Here is a 19,990-nt window from a genome sequence, read left to right on the forward strand (position 1 = left end):
TGTGTGTGTGTGTGTGTGTGTGTGTGTGTGTGTGTGTGTGTGTGTGTGTGTGTGTGTGTGTGTGTGTGTGTTTGTGTGTGTGTGCATGTCTGTGTGTGTGTGTGTGTGTGTGTGTGTGTGTGTGTGTGTGCATGTCTGTGTGCATGTGTGCAACTGTGCATGTGTACGTGCGTGCGTGCGTGCATGTGTGTGTGTGCTGCTTCTCTGCCACAGGCGTTTTCTCACTCGACTCGTCCATCTGTTTACAGGGGCAGTATCATCAGTTTTTCTGTTTACAGGGCCAGTAATCTGTCCATCTGTTCAAACGCAGTATAATCATATACTTATATTACCAATTACATCTATTACAGAGACAGTACGGTGTCTGATTTCTAACAATGACAGCTTAGCTAATATAATGACAAGTAGAATCTGTATGGTCAGTTTACTAGAGCATCGTAGCAGAATCTCTTGCTCATCTTTACAAGGACGCAATAGCTGATACGAGACATAACAATCTGTGTATTTCTCTCAGCATAACCCAGAGTTGTGACATCGTTGATGTTTGGATCAAAGGTGGAAAGGATATAAAATCACAGCAATGTCAGACAGCCCTGACCTATTTTACATCATCCTAACAAACCCAAAAAGAGCAGGTTCCAACTTTTTGGGGATGTCTAATTTCCCAATATTCTAATTATTGTGGTGATATTTTTCATCGGGATAAACATATTGACAGGAATACGACATACTCTGTTCAGAATGCCCCATCTCCCTCTGTGCTGCCGGGACTGGTTCCAGTCCCGACACGGGACTAGTTCCAAAATATGCAATGCAGACAGGGAGGAGGACTGGGTCCAGAGTCCAGACAGGGTGGAAGACTGGTACCAGGCAGGGAGGAGGACTGGGACCAGGCAGGGAGGAGGACTGGGTCCAGACAGGGGGGAGGAATTGGTCCAGGCAGGGGGACTGGGTCCAGGAGGGGGACTGGGTCCAGACAGGGAGGGGGACTGGATCCAGACAGGGAGGAGGACTGGGTCCAGACAGGGAGGAGGATTGGGTCCAGGCAGGGGGATGCCGGCTCAAACCAGGCTGCCTAGCGAGGAGCACTCTGGCGGGGTCGGAGCGAAGGGGCAACGCCTTGCTCCCTGGTTCCTCCGGCGTTCAGCAGCTTAATCTAAACTGTGCCGCTCACTCAAGAGAACATTTGGTTCCGCTAAATAATTCAACTCCGGGGGCCGCAGTGGGGACAGGAGAGAGGGGAATGGAGGGAGAGAACATGTAAGAGATAGTCAGAGAGAGAGAGAGAGAGAGAGAGAGAGAGAGAGAGAGAGAGAGAGAGAGAGAGAGAGAGAGAGAGAGAGAGAGAGAGAGAGAGAGAGAGAGAGAGAGAGAGAGGCGGGGCTGGTTATAAGGGACAATAGACGATGTGTTGTGAGAACAAACCTACAGAGGAGAAGAAGAAGACAGGCACTAATGTCAGTACAAGACACAGTCAAGTGCATCAGGACCTAAAACATTCTGACTGCGTCTGTCTGTCTGATGGTCTTTCTGTCTGTCTGTCAATTTGTCTGTCATTCCGTCTGAGTGCTTGTCGGTCTGTATGTCAGTCTGTCATCAAGTTCATTAAAATTCAATATATATTCATTGAATTAATAAAATATGCAATGTTAAGAAATGTAACCTAAAAATTATTCCATAAAAAAAAGTATTTTTAAGGCAAAAAGTCCTATAAAATACGAGAGCGGTAAAACTGAAAAGATAAAACTGGTCAGTCTATTTGTCTGAAAGAACAGTAGAGTGACAATGAACTGTGGAGAGAAAGAGAGAGAGAGAGAGAGAGAGAGAGAGAGAGAGAGAGAGAGAGAGAGAGAGAGAGAGAGAGAGAGAGAGAGAGAGAGAGACAGAGAGACAGAGAGACAGAGAGACAGAGAGAGAGGTAGAGAACCACATCCACTGTGAAATCATCTGCATCATTTATCATCTGTGGATTGACATCTTATCGCTGCATGAATATCTATTACAGCCTGACTGTGACCCATAAGGACACATTAAAAGTTAAACTGTATATCACTTCATTGGCCGCCGCCCTGTCTGTGGTACAGTGATGGCATAAGAAGCAGATCCTTGACTTGTAGTTTAATGACTGGATTCTCTTCTCTCTTTCGTCTCTCTTATCTCTTCCGACCCTCTTTCCCCTTGAGGTTTATTGAAAAGACATATTTATATGCATAATAATTCTATAATATTATAGCATTCAGCTGATAAGGAGATGAGGGACTAACTTTTCCTTACCCTTGTTGATGGGGTTCTACCGCTGGGGTATTACACCAACCAGTCTGACTTAGGGTGAGCTTTTTACTGTGATCCCAGAAAGCACAAAGGACGTCAGAACTTAGTAGTAAAAAAAAAAAATATTATATATATATAAATGTAATTTAACGAAATAGCTCCTAAAGCCAGTTCAGTGAGTCAGCAGCGACAGAAAAACTGAGACCCTGAGCATGCGAGAGAGGAAGAGAGAGAGAAAGAGGGAGAGAGAGAGTTAGAGGGAGAGAGAAGGAGAGAGAGAGACAGAGAGAGAGAGAGAGAGAGAGAGAGAGAGAGAGAGAGAGAGAGAGAGAGAGAGAGAGAGAGAGAGAGAGAGAGAGAGAAGAGATGGGAGAGAGAGGGATGGATGGATGGAGGAGACACTAGAGTAGAGAGGGACAAGAGAAAGAGGAAGAGAGACAGTGAGTATCAGGGAGAGTTGGAGAGAGTGCACATTTCCAATCCAACAGTCCAATGGAAATTATTTCATCTTCTCTATTTCAAGAGCCATTAATACTAAACGCCAAAGAAAGCAATTAGGATTCTTATTCGGGGCGCTTAAAGGCTTTTATAAGAAAAGGACAGAGAAGAGAGAGAGAGAAGAGAGAAGAGAGAAGAGAGAAGAGAGAGAGAGAGAGAGAGAGAGAGAGAGAGAGAGAGAGAGAGAGAGAGAGAGAGAGAGAGAGAGAGAGAGAGAGAGAGAGAGAGAGAGAGAGACTGGGACAGAATGGGATACCTTCTCATTACTCTTTGAGCCTCATTAGCTTCGGACTAACGGTGCGTCTGTGTGTCTGTCCGGGCAGTGAGGCAGCCAAATGACCTACATCCAAATCTAGATGGCCTGAATCCACATCTAGATGGCCTACATCTAGATGGCCTGTGACTCAAGCAGGGGCAGGACCGTCTAATTTGCAGAGTTGTTTAACCAGTGGCTGGGCACGAGGGAACATTGGGAATCTATTCTTGAACTGGACAAATTTACAGTAACAGAAATCAATTTCTGTAACTGAAATAATTTTCTGTTACTGCGTACATTTTAAATATTGTTAAGTAAATATAATTATTGCTTAAAGTCTGCATATGAGGTGGCCCGCGAAAGCTCTGGACAATTTCTGACGATTTAGTGGTAACACTTAAAGACAGAAGTTGGGAGCCAATGGTCTCGTGGTGAGGCTGCTTGGCTCCCTATAGGGAGACACTGGGATCCCCAATGTCTGTGGCCTAATGACATAATGTCTCCTTAAAATAATGCCTGTATGACGCATTGAATAAAAACAACTGCAAAATGCCTGAATAGTAAACCAGCGTATCAGCTAAAAAGAACCCAGCTGAGATGGCAAAAAGGCATTGACTTTAGGCCTTTTCTACAGGAAAGGCATAAAGGCAAATCTGAGTGCAATTGAGACAGAAAATAATGCATTCTGGCAGATGGATTTGGATTTGACAAAGGTACACAAAAAGCTTAGCAAAATGTGACTGTGCCTGTGTGTGTGCGTGTGTGTGTGTGTGTGTGAGTGTGTGTGTGTGTGTGTGTGCAGTGTGCGTACGGAATATGTTAAGTGTTTTTAGCAGGGAAGTGGGCAGCAGGAAGAGAGTGGGATGAAACAGAGTTTTTTGAGTAGAGAGACGGAGGAGTCAGAATGACTAGAGTCACACACACACACGCAAGCACACACACACACACACACACACACACACACACACACACATACACATACACACACACACACACACACACACACACACACACACACACACACACACACACACACACACACACACTTATAACATAAAAGAAACACAACAGGCATACTCAAACAGAACCGTTCTAAAATAACACACACAATACTCACACGCACACACACACACATACACTCAATGTGAGGACCTTCTGGTAATGGCATTCCCTGCACATGAGACGAATTTATATTCACTAATGAACAAACAGATAGTTAGCATCAATCGTTTGATTGATTGATTTAAAATGCAGCTGAAGCAGTTCTCCATTGCCACACAAGCCCCAGGTGTCTTGACTTGGCTCCTCCAATACCAGGACGGAAGTTGTTGTTGCTTTTGTTCAAACTGCTTAATTGTACCGGAGTATGAGCGATATTACACGCAGAACAGGTGTTCTGTGCTCCTATTTCTCGAGTGTGTGTGGTGATCGCTGGTTTAACCTGTGTGTATGGCACAAATGCGCCACAGGTGTCTTATCAGTCCGGGCCAGGTGAGGCTGCTTTAACCAGCCATCATCCACACACACTCCACAGCTGCCCTCACAACCTGTACTATAATGTCATGATAATCGATAATACACGGCCCATGTCTCAAGAATGATTGATCTTATATCGATCGGTGCCCAATGCCCATGGGATGTATGCAGTAGGCACAAACAATTATACGCACACACACACACACACACACACACACACACACACACACACACACACACACACACACACACACACACACACACACACACACACACACACACACACACACACACACACACACACACACACACACACACACACACACACACACATATTCAGTCAGACACGCGACCCCACCCCCGACCCCCCGCAGCCAGCCACTGGCAAAGCATTACATTACACACAGATGAACACAGTGCATTGTGGGAAATGCCCGGGGCAGGTCCACTGCAAATTTCAACCATTACTTTTTCATTGAGTTATTTCAGGTTTACTTTATTGAAACAGACAAGTATGACAGATTCCATGGTTTGGGTTTTCAGCTGTGACCTCAGAGCTAAAATAAATTATAAATTATTCAAATAAGTAAATAATTTAAGACAACCTGAACAAGCGTTTAAACAGGTAAGGGAAAACTTTTGTTGTGTCGGAAAGGACTTTTGCTTTCATTGCTCATATGATCATATAATGCTATGCGTAGCAATAATTAGCAACATAGCAATAATTAAGATGTTCCTCTCAAAAGCCTTCTGTGGTAGACTCGGTACCCCCAGCCCCTTCTGCCGGCGATTTGAATTCACCCTGCAGAAGGGTCTGGAGAAGAGCAATACATTTATTTCTGCCTCCGATAAGTTTTTGCGGGAGCCATTCACCAAGCTGGCTGTTCCCCCTGGCGCGCCATTGGCTGGTTTAACACAATGACGACTGGGAAGCAACGGCAAGCAGCCAATTGCGTACAGTCGTTTGAACTAGGCCCGTTGATGACGCCTCTTGTGCTGAAGTAAATGACAGCAGCCTCCCTAGACAAACGTGCAATCTACGATTGAGCTTGGTCTGGCAATAGCCAGGCTACCTCTGTTGGGGAACCCAGACTGATCGAGACGAAGGTCGAGGAGTGTCGTGGTCAGCAATACTCTGAATATGAACCTCAAGAAAAGACAGCTTGACTCAGGTCTTGTTGGCGATGGTGTGAAACGCTGAGACGGGTTGCATTAAAATTCACAAGCAGCCTGTGGTTGTTATTGGTATGTTAAAAAATAAACTGAAAACATGGCACTGGTGATTCGGAGATCAGATACATCCTTGAAAGGGTTTGTTTGAGATACTGGCTGAGCACAACGTTAGCAGTGCTCAGTAGCTGGAGATGTGGAAAAGACATACGTTTAAAAATAATTTCTGAGTGCTTTAGATTTACAAGCGCTCACTTATGATCACACACACACGTGTTTAGGAAAATACTTATAAGAGTAAAAATAATTCCTGAGTGCTTTAGCTTTATAAACACAAGCGCACACTTGTGATCACGCACACACACACGCACACAGACACACACACACATCACACACTTGATCTTTATCGCTGATGTTCGCTTCAGTTCTCTGGCCCCTCTCCCCTCAGAGTCTGTCTGCAACTTTGAAGGAATATAAACAAGCTTTGGGGTCTCCTAGCCATATACTTTTCTTTCTTAATTCTTAATTTGAATAAGTACTTTTTAGTTTGGCACTTAGCTGCATAACATTAGCAGAATGCCTGATGTATGGCTTTGACCAGAGTACTGAGTGCTGACTTTTATTTTGTGAACAGGAAGTGCGGAAGTAGCCAACTCTTTTCACACCTGTGCATTATCCCGGGAGAGAGAGAGACAGAGAGGGAGACAGAGAGACAGAGAGGGAGAGAGAGAGCGAGAGAGCGAGAGAGAGAGAGAGAGAGAGAGAGAGAGAGAGAGAGAGAGAGAGAGAGAGAGAGAGACAGAGAGGGAGACAGAGAGGGAGAGAGAGAGAGAGAGAGAGAGAGAGAGACAGAGAGCGAGAGACAGAGAGAGAGACAGAGAGAAATGGAGCAAGTGGGAGTAAGAGAGAGAAGGATCCAGAGAACAGAGAGAGAGAAAGAAGAGAGAGAGAGAAAGACAGAGGAAGCGAGCGAGAGAGGAGAGGACAATATCAGGTAGAGATGAAGGACATTACTAAAGAATCTTAACTCAAACTAGACGCAAGATTATAAAAAGATGGACAGAGAAGAGGAGGGGGGGGTGAATAAGAGACAAGACGAGACCTCGACAAGATGTGGGAGAGCCTAAGAAAGGAAAGAGGAGGAGGAGCAATTAGAAAGACATTAGAGCATGTCCTGGTGCATTATGGGTAATGTTTTTTTGACAGGCAGGCATGTAAAAACTCACTCATTTTTTTAGTGTGACAATTTCAACCCGTCAGTCTCATAGTCTGTGCTAATTAGGGGAACGTTTAATGGTTTTTCAGTGCTTTTATCTAAAGCACTTTAGCTGTACAGTCACTTCTTATGTAAACGCATTTCATCTCACAAAACCTGAGACAGGCATGAGGGGTTTGCATTGTGTGTGTGTGTGTGTGTGTGTGTGTGTGTGTGTGTGTGTGTGTGTGTGTGTGTGTGTGTGTGTGTGTGTGTGTGTGTGTGTATATGTGCGTGCCTGCATGCGTGTGCCATCGTGTGTCTTTGTGTGTGCGTGTGTGTGTGTGTGTGTGTGCGTGTGTGTGTGTGTGTGCGTGTGTGTGTGTGTGTGTGTGTGTGTGTGTGTGTGTGTGTGTGTGTGTGCGTGTGCGTGTGTGTGTATGTGTGTGAATGTTTTGTTTTCCGTAATTTGGATATAGAATATAGCAGAATGTCCATCAGCAAATATTACATGTAAATATAATTAATAGCAAATCTCTTTCTTTCAATGCAAGCAGTAGCTGTGGTGATGATGCAGCAAACTATCTTGCCAGAGAACAACTGATAAACTTTTTATTGCTTGCGTTTACATTTCACAGGCCAGACGGAAACATAAATATTTGTCTTGCATATTTGCCATGCAAAAAATTATCCAGGTTCAGGCATTGATTGCAATCGAACACAGATATAGTTAACATATAGAGCAAATTGTAACTGTAGCTAATATACATACTAGTATTTAACTATATGCACAGTATGGAATCTGGATATCACTCACACAGGTAGGCCATCAAATAATGTCATCCGAGCCGAATGAAATGTTTGGACATGCTCATGAAAGGCCTGCACAGGCCAGAAATACTCTGAGCATTTGATTAACTGATATATGTAAGGGTGTCAATATAATTTCAACAAATAGGATATATATATGAATAAATATGAGTAAATTAACCCAAAATAAACCTCTAGTAAACCTCAAAGCAAAATGCCCCTAGCTTCAAAACCTTTAGAGAGATGTCAAAATTATATAATCTCTCTAACACATCTCTGTTTGTCAGTTAGTTTACTGACAAAAAAAAAATGTTTACAACCAGATAACTGTCCAAATTAATGGATTCAGAGTCTTTATATAAATAGTTTCCACTTGAAGATGAATGCAAAGCTGCCTCTGAAGGAGTATGGATCTAAATATTTGAATCAAGATAAAACAGAATGCTGATAAATCCTTTCACCCATTTATGCAGAAACATTCCATCTCTTTGACCCAATAGAAAAACCGTTTCAGATGCAACGAGCCAACTGGTGTTCTGGCATTGCACCATCTCAGATTAACATATCAGAGCAGCCTTTATTTCCTTCCAGCAGTTGTGTAAATCAATACTACATCCATGTTAGTGGTAATAGATAGACAATGGAACAAGTGAAGTGTCAAAGATAACAGGAAGAAACAAGCCTTTTATAACACGCATGGGTTCGTTCCGAGATTGAAGGAGTTGGCAGGATCTCTCTGTGTGTGTTTGTGTGTGTCTGTGTGTGTGTGCGTGCGTGCGTGTTTGTGTTTGTGTGTGTGTGTGTGTGTATATGTGCGTGCCTGCGTGCGTGTGCGTGCGTGTGTCTTTGTGTGTTTGTGTGTGTGTGTGTGTTTGTTTGTGTACAGCCCTGTGGCTGTGGATGACTCTCTCCTCTGTTGTATGGCCTCTCCCCAGACCCACACACGATAGCGTACTACGAGCACTGCCAACTCTACCGGCATAGCGCTTGTAGCACTGGTAGCGATGATGCTACCAGCTCCATTGTAGGTTAATGGAGGCAGAACGCGACAGAACTACAGCTAGTGGTGCTAACTGCGCTGCTTCTGTTTGCCGACTCTACAACACACCCCGCTGGAGCATTTATGGCATCTTGCTGTATAGGATTACGCTCCATCAAATATCTCTGCTGTATTAGTCCTTCCCTACACGCATACATATCCAACCAGGGGCCCGGCCCCCAGGCCAGTGATGAATATGTATGTGTCAACGTCTCTCTCTCTCTCTCTCTCTCTCTCTCTCTCTCTCTCTCTCTCTCTCTCTCTCTCTCTCTCTCTCTCTCTCTCTCTCTCTCTCTCTCTCTCTCTCTCTCAATGTAGATACTAACTGATACTCTCTCTCTCTCTCTCTCTCTCTCTCTCTCTCTCTCTCTCTCTCTCCCTCTCTCTCTATCTCTCTCTCTCTGTCTCTCTCTGTCTCTCTCTGTCTCTCTCTCTCAATGTAGATACTAACTGATACTCTCTGTCTCTGTCTCTGTCTCTGTCTCTCTCTCTCTCTCTCTCTCTCTCTCTCTCTCTCTCTCTCTCTCTCTCTCAATGTAGATACTAACTGATTCTCTCTCTCTCTCTCTCTCTCTCTCTCTCTCTCTCTCTCTCTCTCTCTCTCTCTCTCTCTCTCTCTCTCTATACTAACTGATACTCTCTCTCTCTCTCTCTCTCTCTCTCTCTCTCTCTCTCTCTCTCTCTCAATGTAGATACTAACTGATACTCTCTCTCTCTCTCTCTCTCTCTCTCCCCAGCGTGCCAGTGTGTGTGTGTGCTGGGCTGTGGGCCCCACTATGAGTATGCTATGGAGGAGTTCTGCCTGGCCCGGTTTAAACTGGACATGCTGGAAGTGGAGCAGAGCCACTGGTGCCACTGGGATGAAACACTGGAGTGAGTGGCAAACACAAACACACACACACACTCACACACACAAAGATGTATACGCAGTGGCAGAAAATCACACCACATACACACACAGACAGACTGACGGACAAGTGAATAGGATACAAGCATTGAAAAACGAATGTTCACACACATGTATTGATCACAAACCCACATGCAGACGCACACCCCCCCGTCGTAAACACACATACACACCCACAAACAAACACCTATACATGCAGGCATGCACACCTACACTCTCACACACACACTGGACCTCACACACACAAACACACACACACACACACACACACACACACACACACACACACACACACACACACACACACACACACACACACACACACACACACACACACACACACACACTTACTTACAGTAACTATGTAAACACCAGATAAGCTTTATACAAACCTCTTGATAAGCTCCGATGGTCTTGAATCTTCCCCTCCGATGTGGGAGTCTTTCCCTGGCCCGGGGGGATTCTGTTGGTCCCCTTCCAACAGATGATTAAAACCTGGCTTAGAAACGGTGTCAGAACCAGACACGGATGAGTGTGTGAGAGAGAGAGAGAGAGAGAGAGAGAGAGAGAGAGAGAGAGAGAGAGAGAGAGAGAGAGAGAGAGAGAGAGAGAGAGAGAGAGAGAGAGAGAGAGAGAGAGAGAGAGAGAGAGAGAGAGAGAGAGAGAGAGATTGTTTGAGAGATTGGGTTTGAACAAAGATGTGGTGACACATTTACGTATTCCCAAATGGTAGCGATCAAGAAGCTACGTGCATACATGACACCAATAACACACTAAATAATAAATACAAGAAGAATGCAGCAGTGCTGTGACACCACACAGCTCTTGCACAGTGGGGTACCTTAAAGCGGGATTTATAGTCCCTGTCACACTCAGGGCTGGTGCATTTATAGATGCAGTTCTGCAGTGAAGTTTTTGTGGACACGGAGGTCGCACACTCTGCTTTTGGAGTTTCTAAATGTCAGAGGTGTGCGACAGGCGACAAATCACTGTATGAACCTTGTGCAAAGGAGAGGGATTAGGTCATTCTCAGTTCACGCACGGCGGTTATAAACTTGGTCCAGGCGGCCATCTGTAAAATAGAATCCCTGAAGGTATTACCGTCTTTTTTTCTCACTCTATCTGTGTGTTTCTGTGCGTGCGTGGGTGTGTGTGTGTGTGCGTGCATGCGTACAAGTGACAAATATGTCCTCTTGTACTTGTTGTCACATGCGCTCTACCCCTTCCGGTAGAGCGCATGGGACCTATGACATCGAAAAATATGAATGGGTTTCAATGGAGAGAAATTAATTATTTTCTGGTCTCAGTCTTTATATGCCATGGATTACACATATGTTGTTTGTGGATTTAAATTATAATCTTTCATGCAAAGAAAACTAAAAAAATTTGCGAAGAAGTTTGATAATGTTAGGTTTTGTGTGAGGCCGCTTTGTGAAATACAGCCCCTCGCTGTTCTCGACTCGAATGATATACGTCACCACCCGCAATTGGAACTCTGGTACTGACATGGCGATCTCTCTGCTCCACTTCACCGCTTTTTTCCAAGGGGAGGATAAAAGCATCGAAAGAGGTGAAAGTCATTATAAGTCGGGGCACGTATAGAGTTTCAGTTATGCCGATGGGAAGATTGGGAGATTGTCGTTCTTGTCCACGCAAGTCGCAGGGAGCGAGACGTCACATATGAGACGTGTAGTCTTTCTCATTGTGTTTTCTCTACAGCCTTTAACTGAACAATTGCAGAATAAACGGTCAGAATCGTGACAAAAGTATAATTTAAATCCACAAAACAACATATGTGTAATCCGGGGCATATAAAGATAATTACTTTTTCTCCATTGAAACCCATTCATATTTTTCGATCTCATATGTCCCATGGGCTCTATCGGAAGGGGCGTGACTTCGCCACTGCGCTCTTAACTCTTTATTTGTATGTATCGATTTTCTGTGAATGGTTTAAAAATGGACCCTGGAAAAAAGTCGCTCTCGCTCTCTCTCTCTCTCTCTCTCTCTCTCTCTCTCTCTCTCTCTCTCTCTCTCTCTCTCTCTCTCTCTCTCTCTCTCTCTCTCTCTCTCTCTCTCTCTCTCTCTCTCTCTCAACTAGGTCATAATTTTGAGACTCAACTTCCCACAGAAAATGTCTTTGTTGGCTTGATAGATAGGGGCTTTATAAATAAACCAAATTCACAATGTGTTTTGTAATATCTTATGATTTACCATAATTTAGTATTTTCTTTTCGCTAAGACTGTTCGATGGGAACTTTTTATCAGTCAAGATGGATTTGATCTCTTTCACTCCCCTTGGCAATAGTGGAACATCAATAGTGTATGTTAGTTACAATTAAAAAAACATTAACGACAGTTCACCAATTGACGCTGCAAATGAATTTCATTATGAATATCACACAATAATGAATGAGTCTGTTGTCAATAAGGAAATAAGTACTGAATAAATACAAACTCTCGAAGGTCATTTTTTTAATATTCCAGTGCTGGTTATGAGCTTTTGAGATAAAAAGATTGGTAGTATTTGTGGACATGAAGACGGGGAGTTGTTGAGCAGGCTCAGACGCCTACCTTCAGGACCGGGAGTGGAGAGGAGAAACATTGCGCTCTGTTTTCTTAACCTTAGGCAGGAGGTATCTTTTATTATTTAGGAGCTTGACATTTCCTCCTCGGTTCCTATCAGAGCTGTATTTTACACAGAACACAGAACACAGAACCAGGACACTGACCTATAGCACTCTGTGCAGTTAAATGGGGATGTGTGCGTGTGTGTGTGTGTGTGTGTGTGTGTGTGTGTGTGTGCGCGTGTGCGTGTGTGCGTGTGCGTGTGTGCGTGTGCGTGTGTGCGTGGGGAATGGACGTCATCATCGGAAGCTATGGACAACCAAAAGCCATTAAAAAGGTGTTAGGTATGTATGAGTGTGTGCGTACGTGTGTGGGTGAGTGTTACCTTGGGGATTCACAATAGGAGATAAAGCTCAGAGAGAATAGGCTTTATTGGAAGAGACAGAAGATGAAAGATCCATTGCTTAACTGTGCAAAGGAACCAAACCGCCATTTTAGCCTGTTTGATTAGAAAACACAAACAGCACAACCACGGTTGAGAAACCTCCACAAATTAGCCGTTTTCTCGTGGCTGGCAGCAGTTCCAAAAGCAGCCAGATAATCCGATGGCCTCCTCGACGCTCCGACCCCCTTCTGTGCTCCGGAGGGCGGCGATGTCAATAATCACAGACCAACGGACCGTTCAAATAACACATCCACGTTCAGGATCTGTTATTATCTTTCCACGCCATCGCGCCCGTTACTCCCCCACGGATCGGTTCATCACGCGCAGTCATTGACCCATTCGCTCACTCTTTCATCCACTCATTCCCTCTTTCAAGCAATTCACACATTCACTCCTTCACTCCTTCACTCTTTCACTCACTCACTCAGTCACAGATTTCATTCGCAACATTCCTTTTAAACGATGATGAAGACTAATCTGACTGTCCATGCTTGACCTAAAATACCTCCAGACATTCAAATGAGGCAAATACCTCTTGGCAAACTGTTAATATGAGCTATTATCATATAATAAGGGCTTAACATGAGATATACGTAGCATCAGGGGTTGATTGAGACTAATTAGGAATAATTAAGACGGATATTTCTGCACTCTCCAGTTGTCGTGGTAGCCTCCCAGGGGCGGTGAAGCAGCGATAACTGTGAGTCATCCCTCTGGTGTGTTTTCCCTCTTCTACCCCCATATGGTTGGCTTTGGGTCCTGGAAAGTCATTAGCAAAACATTGCTAATGCTGACACGAATTACATCCTGCGCCGGTTGAAATGCTTCATTAAATCAGAGTCTTTTGCCCTCCCCCCAGCACACTTGCTATGTTATGAGCAAAAGACGTGTTTCCCTGATCTCAGTTGATACAAATGCAGGAAGACGCATTTGAGTGTTGAAGTGGTGAGCTGAAGAAGGCTTGATGATTAAAGTGAGGATGGGTTAGCACTGGGCGGTCGTCCAATACCAGCATGGCTATTGCTTTAAATCTATTCACATTCAGGGCGTTTAGCCTTTATCCAAAGCGACTTACAACGGTTCATAAACCCATTCACACACTGCCGGGAGAATCAACCATGCGATCGGGAGCAGTTAGGGTTATGTGCCTTTGTCAGGGGCTCCTCGACACTCGGCTATGAGGAGACGAGGATCGAACTACCTGGGTAGTAGCCCCTTTGGTAGATGCCATTTTCATTCTTTCATTTATCAATTCATTAATTGGTTGGGGCGGCAGTTGCCGCCCCAACCAATTAATGAATTGATAAATGAAAGAATGAAAATGGCATCTACCAAAGTTAGCACTGCATAAAAGCGTAAGGAATTCAAAAGGTGTTCAGTTGGTGGCCATCAGCAACCCCACTGCTAGATGCCACTTAACCATACAAACTTTGGTGGCTTTGGTCCCACTGCACAGGGTCTAAAATTGCCAAACAAAAAAGGATGTTCAGATTAATACGATCATGATAAAATAGAAAACAATACCGTACCAGCCTCCCCTCTTGCCCTGACCGTAATAAGGGGGCAGAACCTAGATGAACGGTTCATGTCGTCAGCCTGAGGTCAGCGGCTTCTGAAAAAACACTTTACATTTGTGCAAAAGTGAAATTGTATTGGGGCAATCCTGCTCTGCCTCCTGCCGTGGTCCACTTATGGGTCGCTACCCACAGTTTGAACACCGCTGCTCTACACAGGCTGGGGGTCCCTGTAGAGGCAGAACAGACAGACAGACAGACAGACAGACAGACAGACAGACAGACAGACAGACAGACAGACAGACAGACCGCCTACTGACCTCATCTCTTAACCCAGCAAACCATGTGTGAGGGATGGAATCTTCATCGCTTAAGTGGTCCTTTCAAGACTGAAGACTGGGAGAACTGTGTGTGTGTGTGTGTGTGTGTGTGTGTGTGTGTGTGTGTGTGTGTGTGTGTGTGTGTGTGTGTGTGTGTGTGTGTGTGTGTGTGTGTGTGTGTGTGTGTGTGTGTGTGTGTATTTTTGTGTGTGTATTTTTGTGTGCGCCTGTTACTTGTGCTACAAGGGAGAAAAGTCCCGTTAAGCTGCATTCTCCCACGACTGCCCAGCGTGAGACATATGAGCCGTGTGTGTGTTGGCGTGGGTGCATCGTAGTGCTAGAGACAGCTTAAGGCGGTGGTTCCCAACCTCGAGGCCAGGACTCCACTTGGGGTCGCCTGACATACATTACATTAACATTTACCTTTAGGGCATTTAGCAGATGCTTTTATCCAAAGCGACTTACGATTAGTACATTTGTCAGAAGAAAAGCGATATGGGGGCGCTGGAGATTGGGACCCCATATGTATATCAGAGCTTATTTTAAAGGGTATCATAGAAGCTCTGTGTGTATTTACTGACAGCCCTAATGATTCAAAGCAAGGAGCAAAACACTTGGTGTGTACGGGAGTGAGTCAGTGACATTTACGTGCATTAATACGGGTAGATATTGATTGGGTGAAAACGATTTGTGATGATGCAGATGTACATAAGCTACAGTTGCGCTCACAAATATATTTATAGCTAGAAATGTGGTGTTTTTTAATGTTCACAAGCAATAAAAAAACATTTACTCTGTTTATTGGGATATTTCAATTTTAAATGTAGGTCTTATAGGTTGGCCAGTATCTTTATTAGGTCTACATCATAATTAATTTGTTCCATAACAGACACATTTGTTTTATACATTATATGAACACTTCTTCTATTGATATATCTTATTATTCCAAGATACAGGGCTACCGGCTTCAATTCAAACCACACGACTTTGACCATACACAGTATATCGTTGGATAATGAAACTATTGGATCAGATGTTTATGGTTTGTCACAGACAGTATACATTGTTTAAAACACGAGTTGGACCACAGAAACTAGTAGGCATGGATTTATAGAGATATGGTCACATAAAATACACATAGCCGATACCAAGTTTACTTTCTTCATTAATCGGTTAGGTGTTTCAGAGAGCTAGCCTCTTAAAGCAACTTAAAGCTTGAATTCATATTTCATTCATAATGAATTGTAATTCATTGGATGACACATGCCAATGGCCAAACAAGGGCAGGTAGCGCCCGCAGCTATTGGAAAGCTGTGAAGAGGACACTCCAAAAAAGGGGGTTTCTTTGAACTAACGGGATAAGCATCCTCCGAACGGGTTGGAAATCGCATCAGAGGGATGGAAGACGCTCATCCCTTTGGAGGATGTCAGCCTCCATGAGAGGGTTATGCTTTTCGTATACTCCTATTCATTTAAACCAACCTAACTGACGAGCTGAAGTCCTAATCGGCTTATAGATTTCGCAGAGAAAGTACCTAATCAAACAATGTGCGATTACACCCTCTTTCATCCTCATTGAAACAAGATAAAACAAATAATAACTGAATGCTTTACATCCACAATTTTTAATTGTCCTTTATTTCTAGTGTTTCCCGCCTCACTCTCTTTCCCCTCTCTCACTAACCTGGATGTCCCTATTTCCACACATATATTTGGTCACAACCCAATAATCTATTATATCTATTATAGTACATTAAAAAAATTACTGAACAACATTAAACATTTTAAAATAGTGAGTTAACTATTATTAATAACTAATATATAATTATTAATGTGTCATACATTTCGTGAATCATTTCCTTTTAAACATATATTATTGCAGCTATTATTGAATACAGCTGTATTCAACTATTATTATTAATTATCGATTTCCTAATGTATAATTTCCTAATTTATAAAAAATTGAGAATTTTATGGTTGGTCTTTTCAACTTGATAAAGACCTATTTTTTATCAAGCTATTTTTTATCAAGTTGAGCCCAGCAAAGCCACTTAGGGGGGTGCTTGGCAAGGTCAACTGCCTGCAGATGTACCCTTCAGAGGTACATTTACCAAGCAGAAACACATTCTCAGGCGTGGTCCAATCTCTTTTGGTTCTGATAACACCAATTTCATATCCCCTGTAAAATTTCATTCAGCTGCTGGCCCTTTACAATCAGCAGTTATTTCAGAGTCTGGTTGGGCTGCTAGGAGGAAACTTCTGGTGGTTACAATCTCAATAGGACTTTTTAAAAGGCAAAGCTTGGAGATGGTGACAGTTGAGTTACTTTTTCAGAGAGAGTACTACGTTGGTCCAATTAACTCACAATAATACTTTGTGAGACAGCATCGAACAGCCAAGTTCACGTGTCGAGGTTTCCTCATAGTTTTATAAATTGGATTTCGTTTTTTCAAACCTGTAATACTATAGGTCATAGCTTAGATGGCAATGAAGATATGATGATATTTAAACACTACTGTAAAGTGTGTGGGTGTGTGTGTGTGTGTGTGTGTGTGTGTGCGTGTGCGTGTGTCTGTGTGTCTGTGTGTGTGTAGTGAGTGCAACAGTCCCTTCCTGAGTGTTAACGGCGGATGTAAGCGATCCCAGACCAGTCAGAGTACAAACGGCTGCGATCAGATGGCTACAGGGTTACAAGTAAACAGCAGACATGGTACACCTCCACGAGGAGCTCTGCTCACCTCAGACGGAACGGTGGACATTAGAGGCGGTCGGATGTGATGGTTTAGTGGAGAGGGTGTTTGACTCCCAGCCGAGAGGTTGTGGGTTTCGAACCCCATGTCAGTTCAGACTGTATCCAAACAGGGTTCAGACATTATTAAGACTGGGTTAAGGCTACGTCCAGACTGTACGTGTACAGAATTCAAACAGGGTTTAGACTGTGTTGAAACAGGATTTTGACCTGATTCAAACTGGATTCAGACCGAAGTCAGACAGTATTCAGAGTATTCAGACTACTCAGACTCTATCCAGGCCTAATTCAAACCAGATTAGAATCGGATGGAGGCTGAATCGAGACTGTTTTCAGGATGAACACAGTAACAGGATTCAGACTGCGTTCACTTATACGTGTCCACAGAGATGCGAGCTGGCCAGGCGTGCGTGGCTGGCCAGGCGTGCGTGGCTGGCCAGGCGTGCGTGGCTGGCCAGGCGTGCGTGGCTGGCCAGGCGTGCGTGGCTGGCTCATTATCAGCCCCCAGGGACCCAGCAGCCCAGACTTATTTCCCGCTTCATCGGAGCGGCCGTCTCCGGCGCCGCGGACTCGTGGCGCCCTGTTTACTTATTTATCCCTCCGTCACGTGGCACCTTGCAGTAAGCGGAGCAAATCGCTTTCAATCTCTCAGCGTTTGGCTCCTGTGATCCGGGCGTCTGTGAAGCATGTGGAGTTGGTTCTTTCAGTTGAATTAAATGTGAACCTCAACACCTTGTAGACGCCCTTCTCTCTGCGATCCTTTCTCTTTCCTCCAGCCTGACGTCAATGCTTCCACCCTGGTCTCACTCTTTTACTTCGTCTGGAGGTTGTTTTGCCCGCTGCTGGAGTCGTGGCGAGGGTATGTGCTTGTTTTGGCCTACGCGTGTGCATCTGTGAGCCTGTGTGTGTGTGTGTGTGTGTGTGTGTGTGTGTGTGTGTGTGTGTGTGTGTGTGTGTGCGTGGAGCCCCAGCCACCCGCTCTCTGCTCTCAGTTGATACAGAGATCTGAGCTGATGTGTGGAAAGGCTGTCAGTAGCAGCGCTGGTGAGGTCGGGGGGAGTGTGGTGTTGGCTTGTGAAGAGAGAGAGAGAGAGAGAGAGACAGAGAGAGAGAGAGAGAGAGAGAGAGAGAGAGAGAGAGAGAGAGAGAGAGAGAGAGAGAGAGAGAGAGGGAGGGAGGGAGAGGGCTCGGCGTTGAGGTCTGAGGTTAAACACGGCTCACTTCTGCTGGCCAAACGTGTTTTACACACAATGTTTTAAAGCCTCCCACACACAGGCACACACACACTCAAACGCAAACACACTTTCTTCTACTAAACATCTTACATTTTTTGATGTAATCCCTGTGTGTGTGTGTGTGTGTGTGTGTGTGTGTGTGTGTGTGTGTGTGTGTGTGTGTGTGTGTGTGCGTGTGCGTGTGCGTGTGTGCGTGTGCGTACACATACAACATTGCATATATGGCCATGCACCAACACACAGTTAAACACACAAAAATTCAAACTCAGAAACACCCACGTACACACAGAAGCTCAAACACACACTCACACACAAGCAGGGTCCTCTTTTATCTGCCCTACACATACGTATGTTCTGTACCACAGAAACGTATCAAATAGACTACACAGGAAATGTGAAACGAAGAAATATGAGGGTTTCTTTGTAAATCTATTTCTATGCAATTTCTAAAGTGTGACACAGGAGAAACTATTTCAACTGGCTCTATGTGACGTATAACCTATCTCCTTGTCTTCTAATTTGAAAAAGTTAATTTCAGAACTAAAAACAGTACACTTTTTCTTTACTTTTTGACTCAAAACTACTACAACAGCGATACCCCAAATCGTGTACAAATTAAGACCTCATGCCATCAAGGGACTTGGATTGGCTACCTGTATAGAAGTCATATTGCATCTCAAGTTATACATATACACCACATACAGCAATTAATTATCTAAAGCATTTGGAATGGTAAACCGCAGATCAGAGTTAGATGAATTTAACCTTTATTGGGGCGTTTAAATGGGGACAATTGTTGGTTATTAATGACAGCAATCATACAAGCTGAGCACAACCTTCAGGGTTGATAGACCCTATTGTCGACACAATTGTGTGTATGTGGGTGTGTATTGTGCGTCTGTTGTTTACCGTTTCTGCAGAGATTGAATCCATGCTTCTCGTGTGACTCATTGCTATCACTTATTACGGTAACCTCATTCGCTTGAGATCATATGGCCCTTTTTATAGTCAGTAAGACACAGACACACACACGCACGCACGCACGCACGCACGCACGCACGCACGCACGCACGCACGCACGCACGCACGCACGCACGCACGCACGCACGCACGCACGCACGCACGCACGCACGCACGCACGCACGCACGCACGCACGCACGCACGCACGCACACACACATACTTATTGGCCGTTTGTGATGATTAATTAAACAGTGGTTGACCCTCCTAAACTCGTGCAGTTGCCAATAAGGATAACGTACTAATAAATTATCCTTATGACACATTTTGCTTGAACATATTTCCACATTCTATTTCTACTAATACTAATCCTCAATCTGGTCCAAATTTCCAAATAAACCTGAATCATCTCCTCGTTATCTGATCTCTTTCTTTCAAACTGTTAAAATTCGTTTTAAAACGTTTTGTCGATGCTTTTGGCCTTCGAAGTTATGATATTATATTGTCAGTGTGGACAGACCAAAATTGGTTTAGCTCACATTGTGATAAGATGAGCGAGGTTGGTCTCGCTTTACTGA

General features: G+C 44.2%; 1 protein-coding gene across 1 annotated transcript in view; it reads left to right on the forward strand.

Annotated features, from left to right (window-relative positions):
• Positions 1-19,990, forward strand: part of ramp1 (receptor activity modifying protein 1) — a 31,788-nt gene that overhangs the window by 9,851 nt on the left and 1,947 nt on the right. The window contains exon 2 of the mRNA XM_056579873.1: positions 9,453-9,588. Within this exon, the coding sequence (XP_056435848.1) occupies positions 9,453-9,588 (136 nt within the window). The remainder of the gene's footprint in view (positions 1-9,452; positions 9,589-19,990) is intronic.

The sequence above is a fragment of the Gadus chalcogrammus genome, chromosome 20, assembly GCF_026213295.1.
Source record: "Gadus chalcogrammus isolate NIFS_2021 chromosome 20, NIFS_Gcha_1.0, whole genome shotgun sequence".
Taxonomy (NCBI): Eukaryota; Metazoa; Chordata; class Actinopteri; order Gadiformes; family Gadidae; genus Gadus; species Gadus chalcogrammus.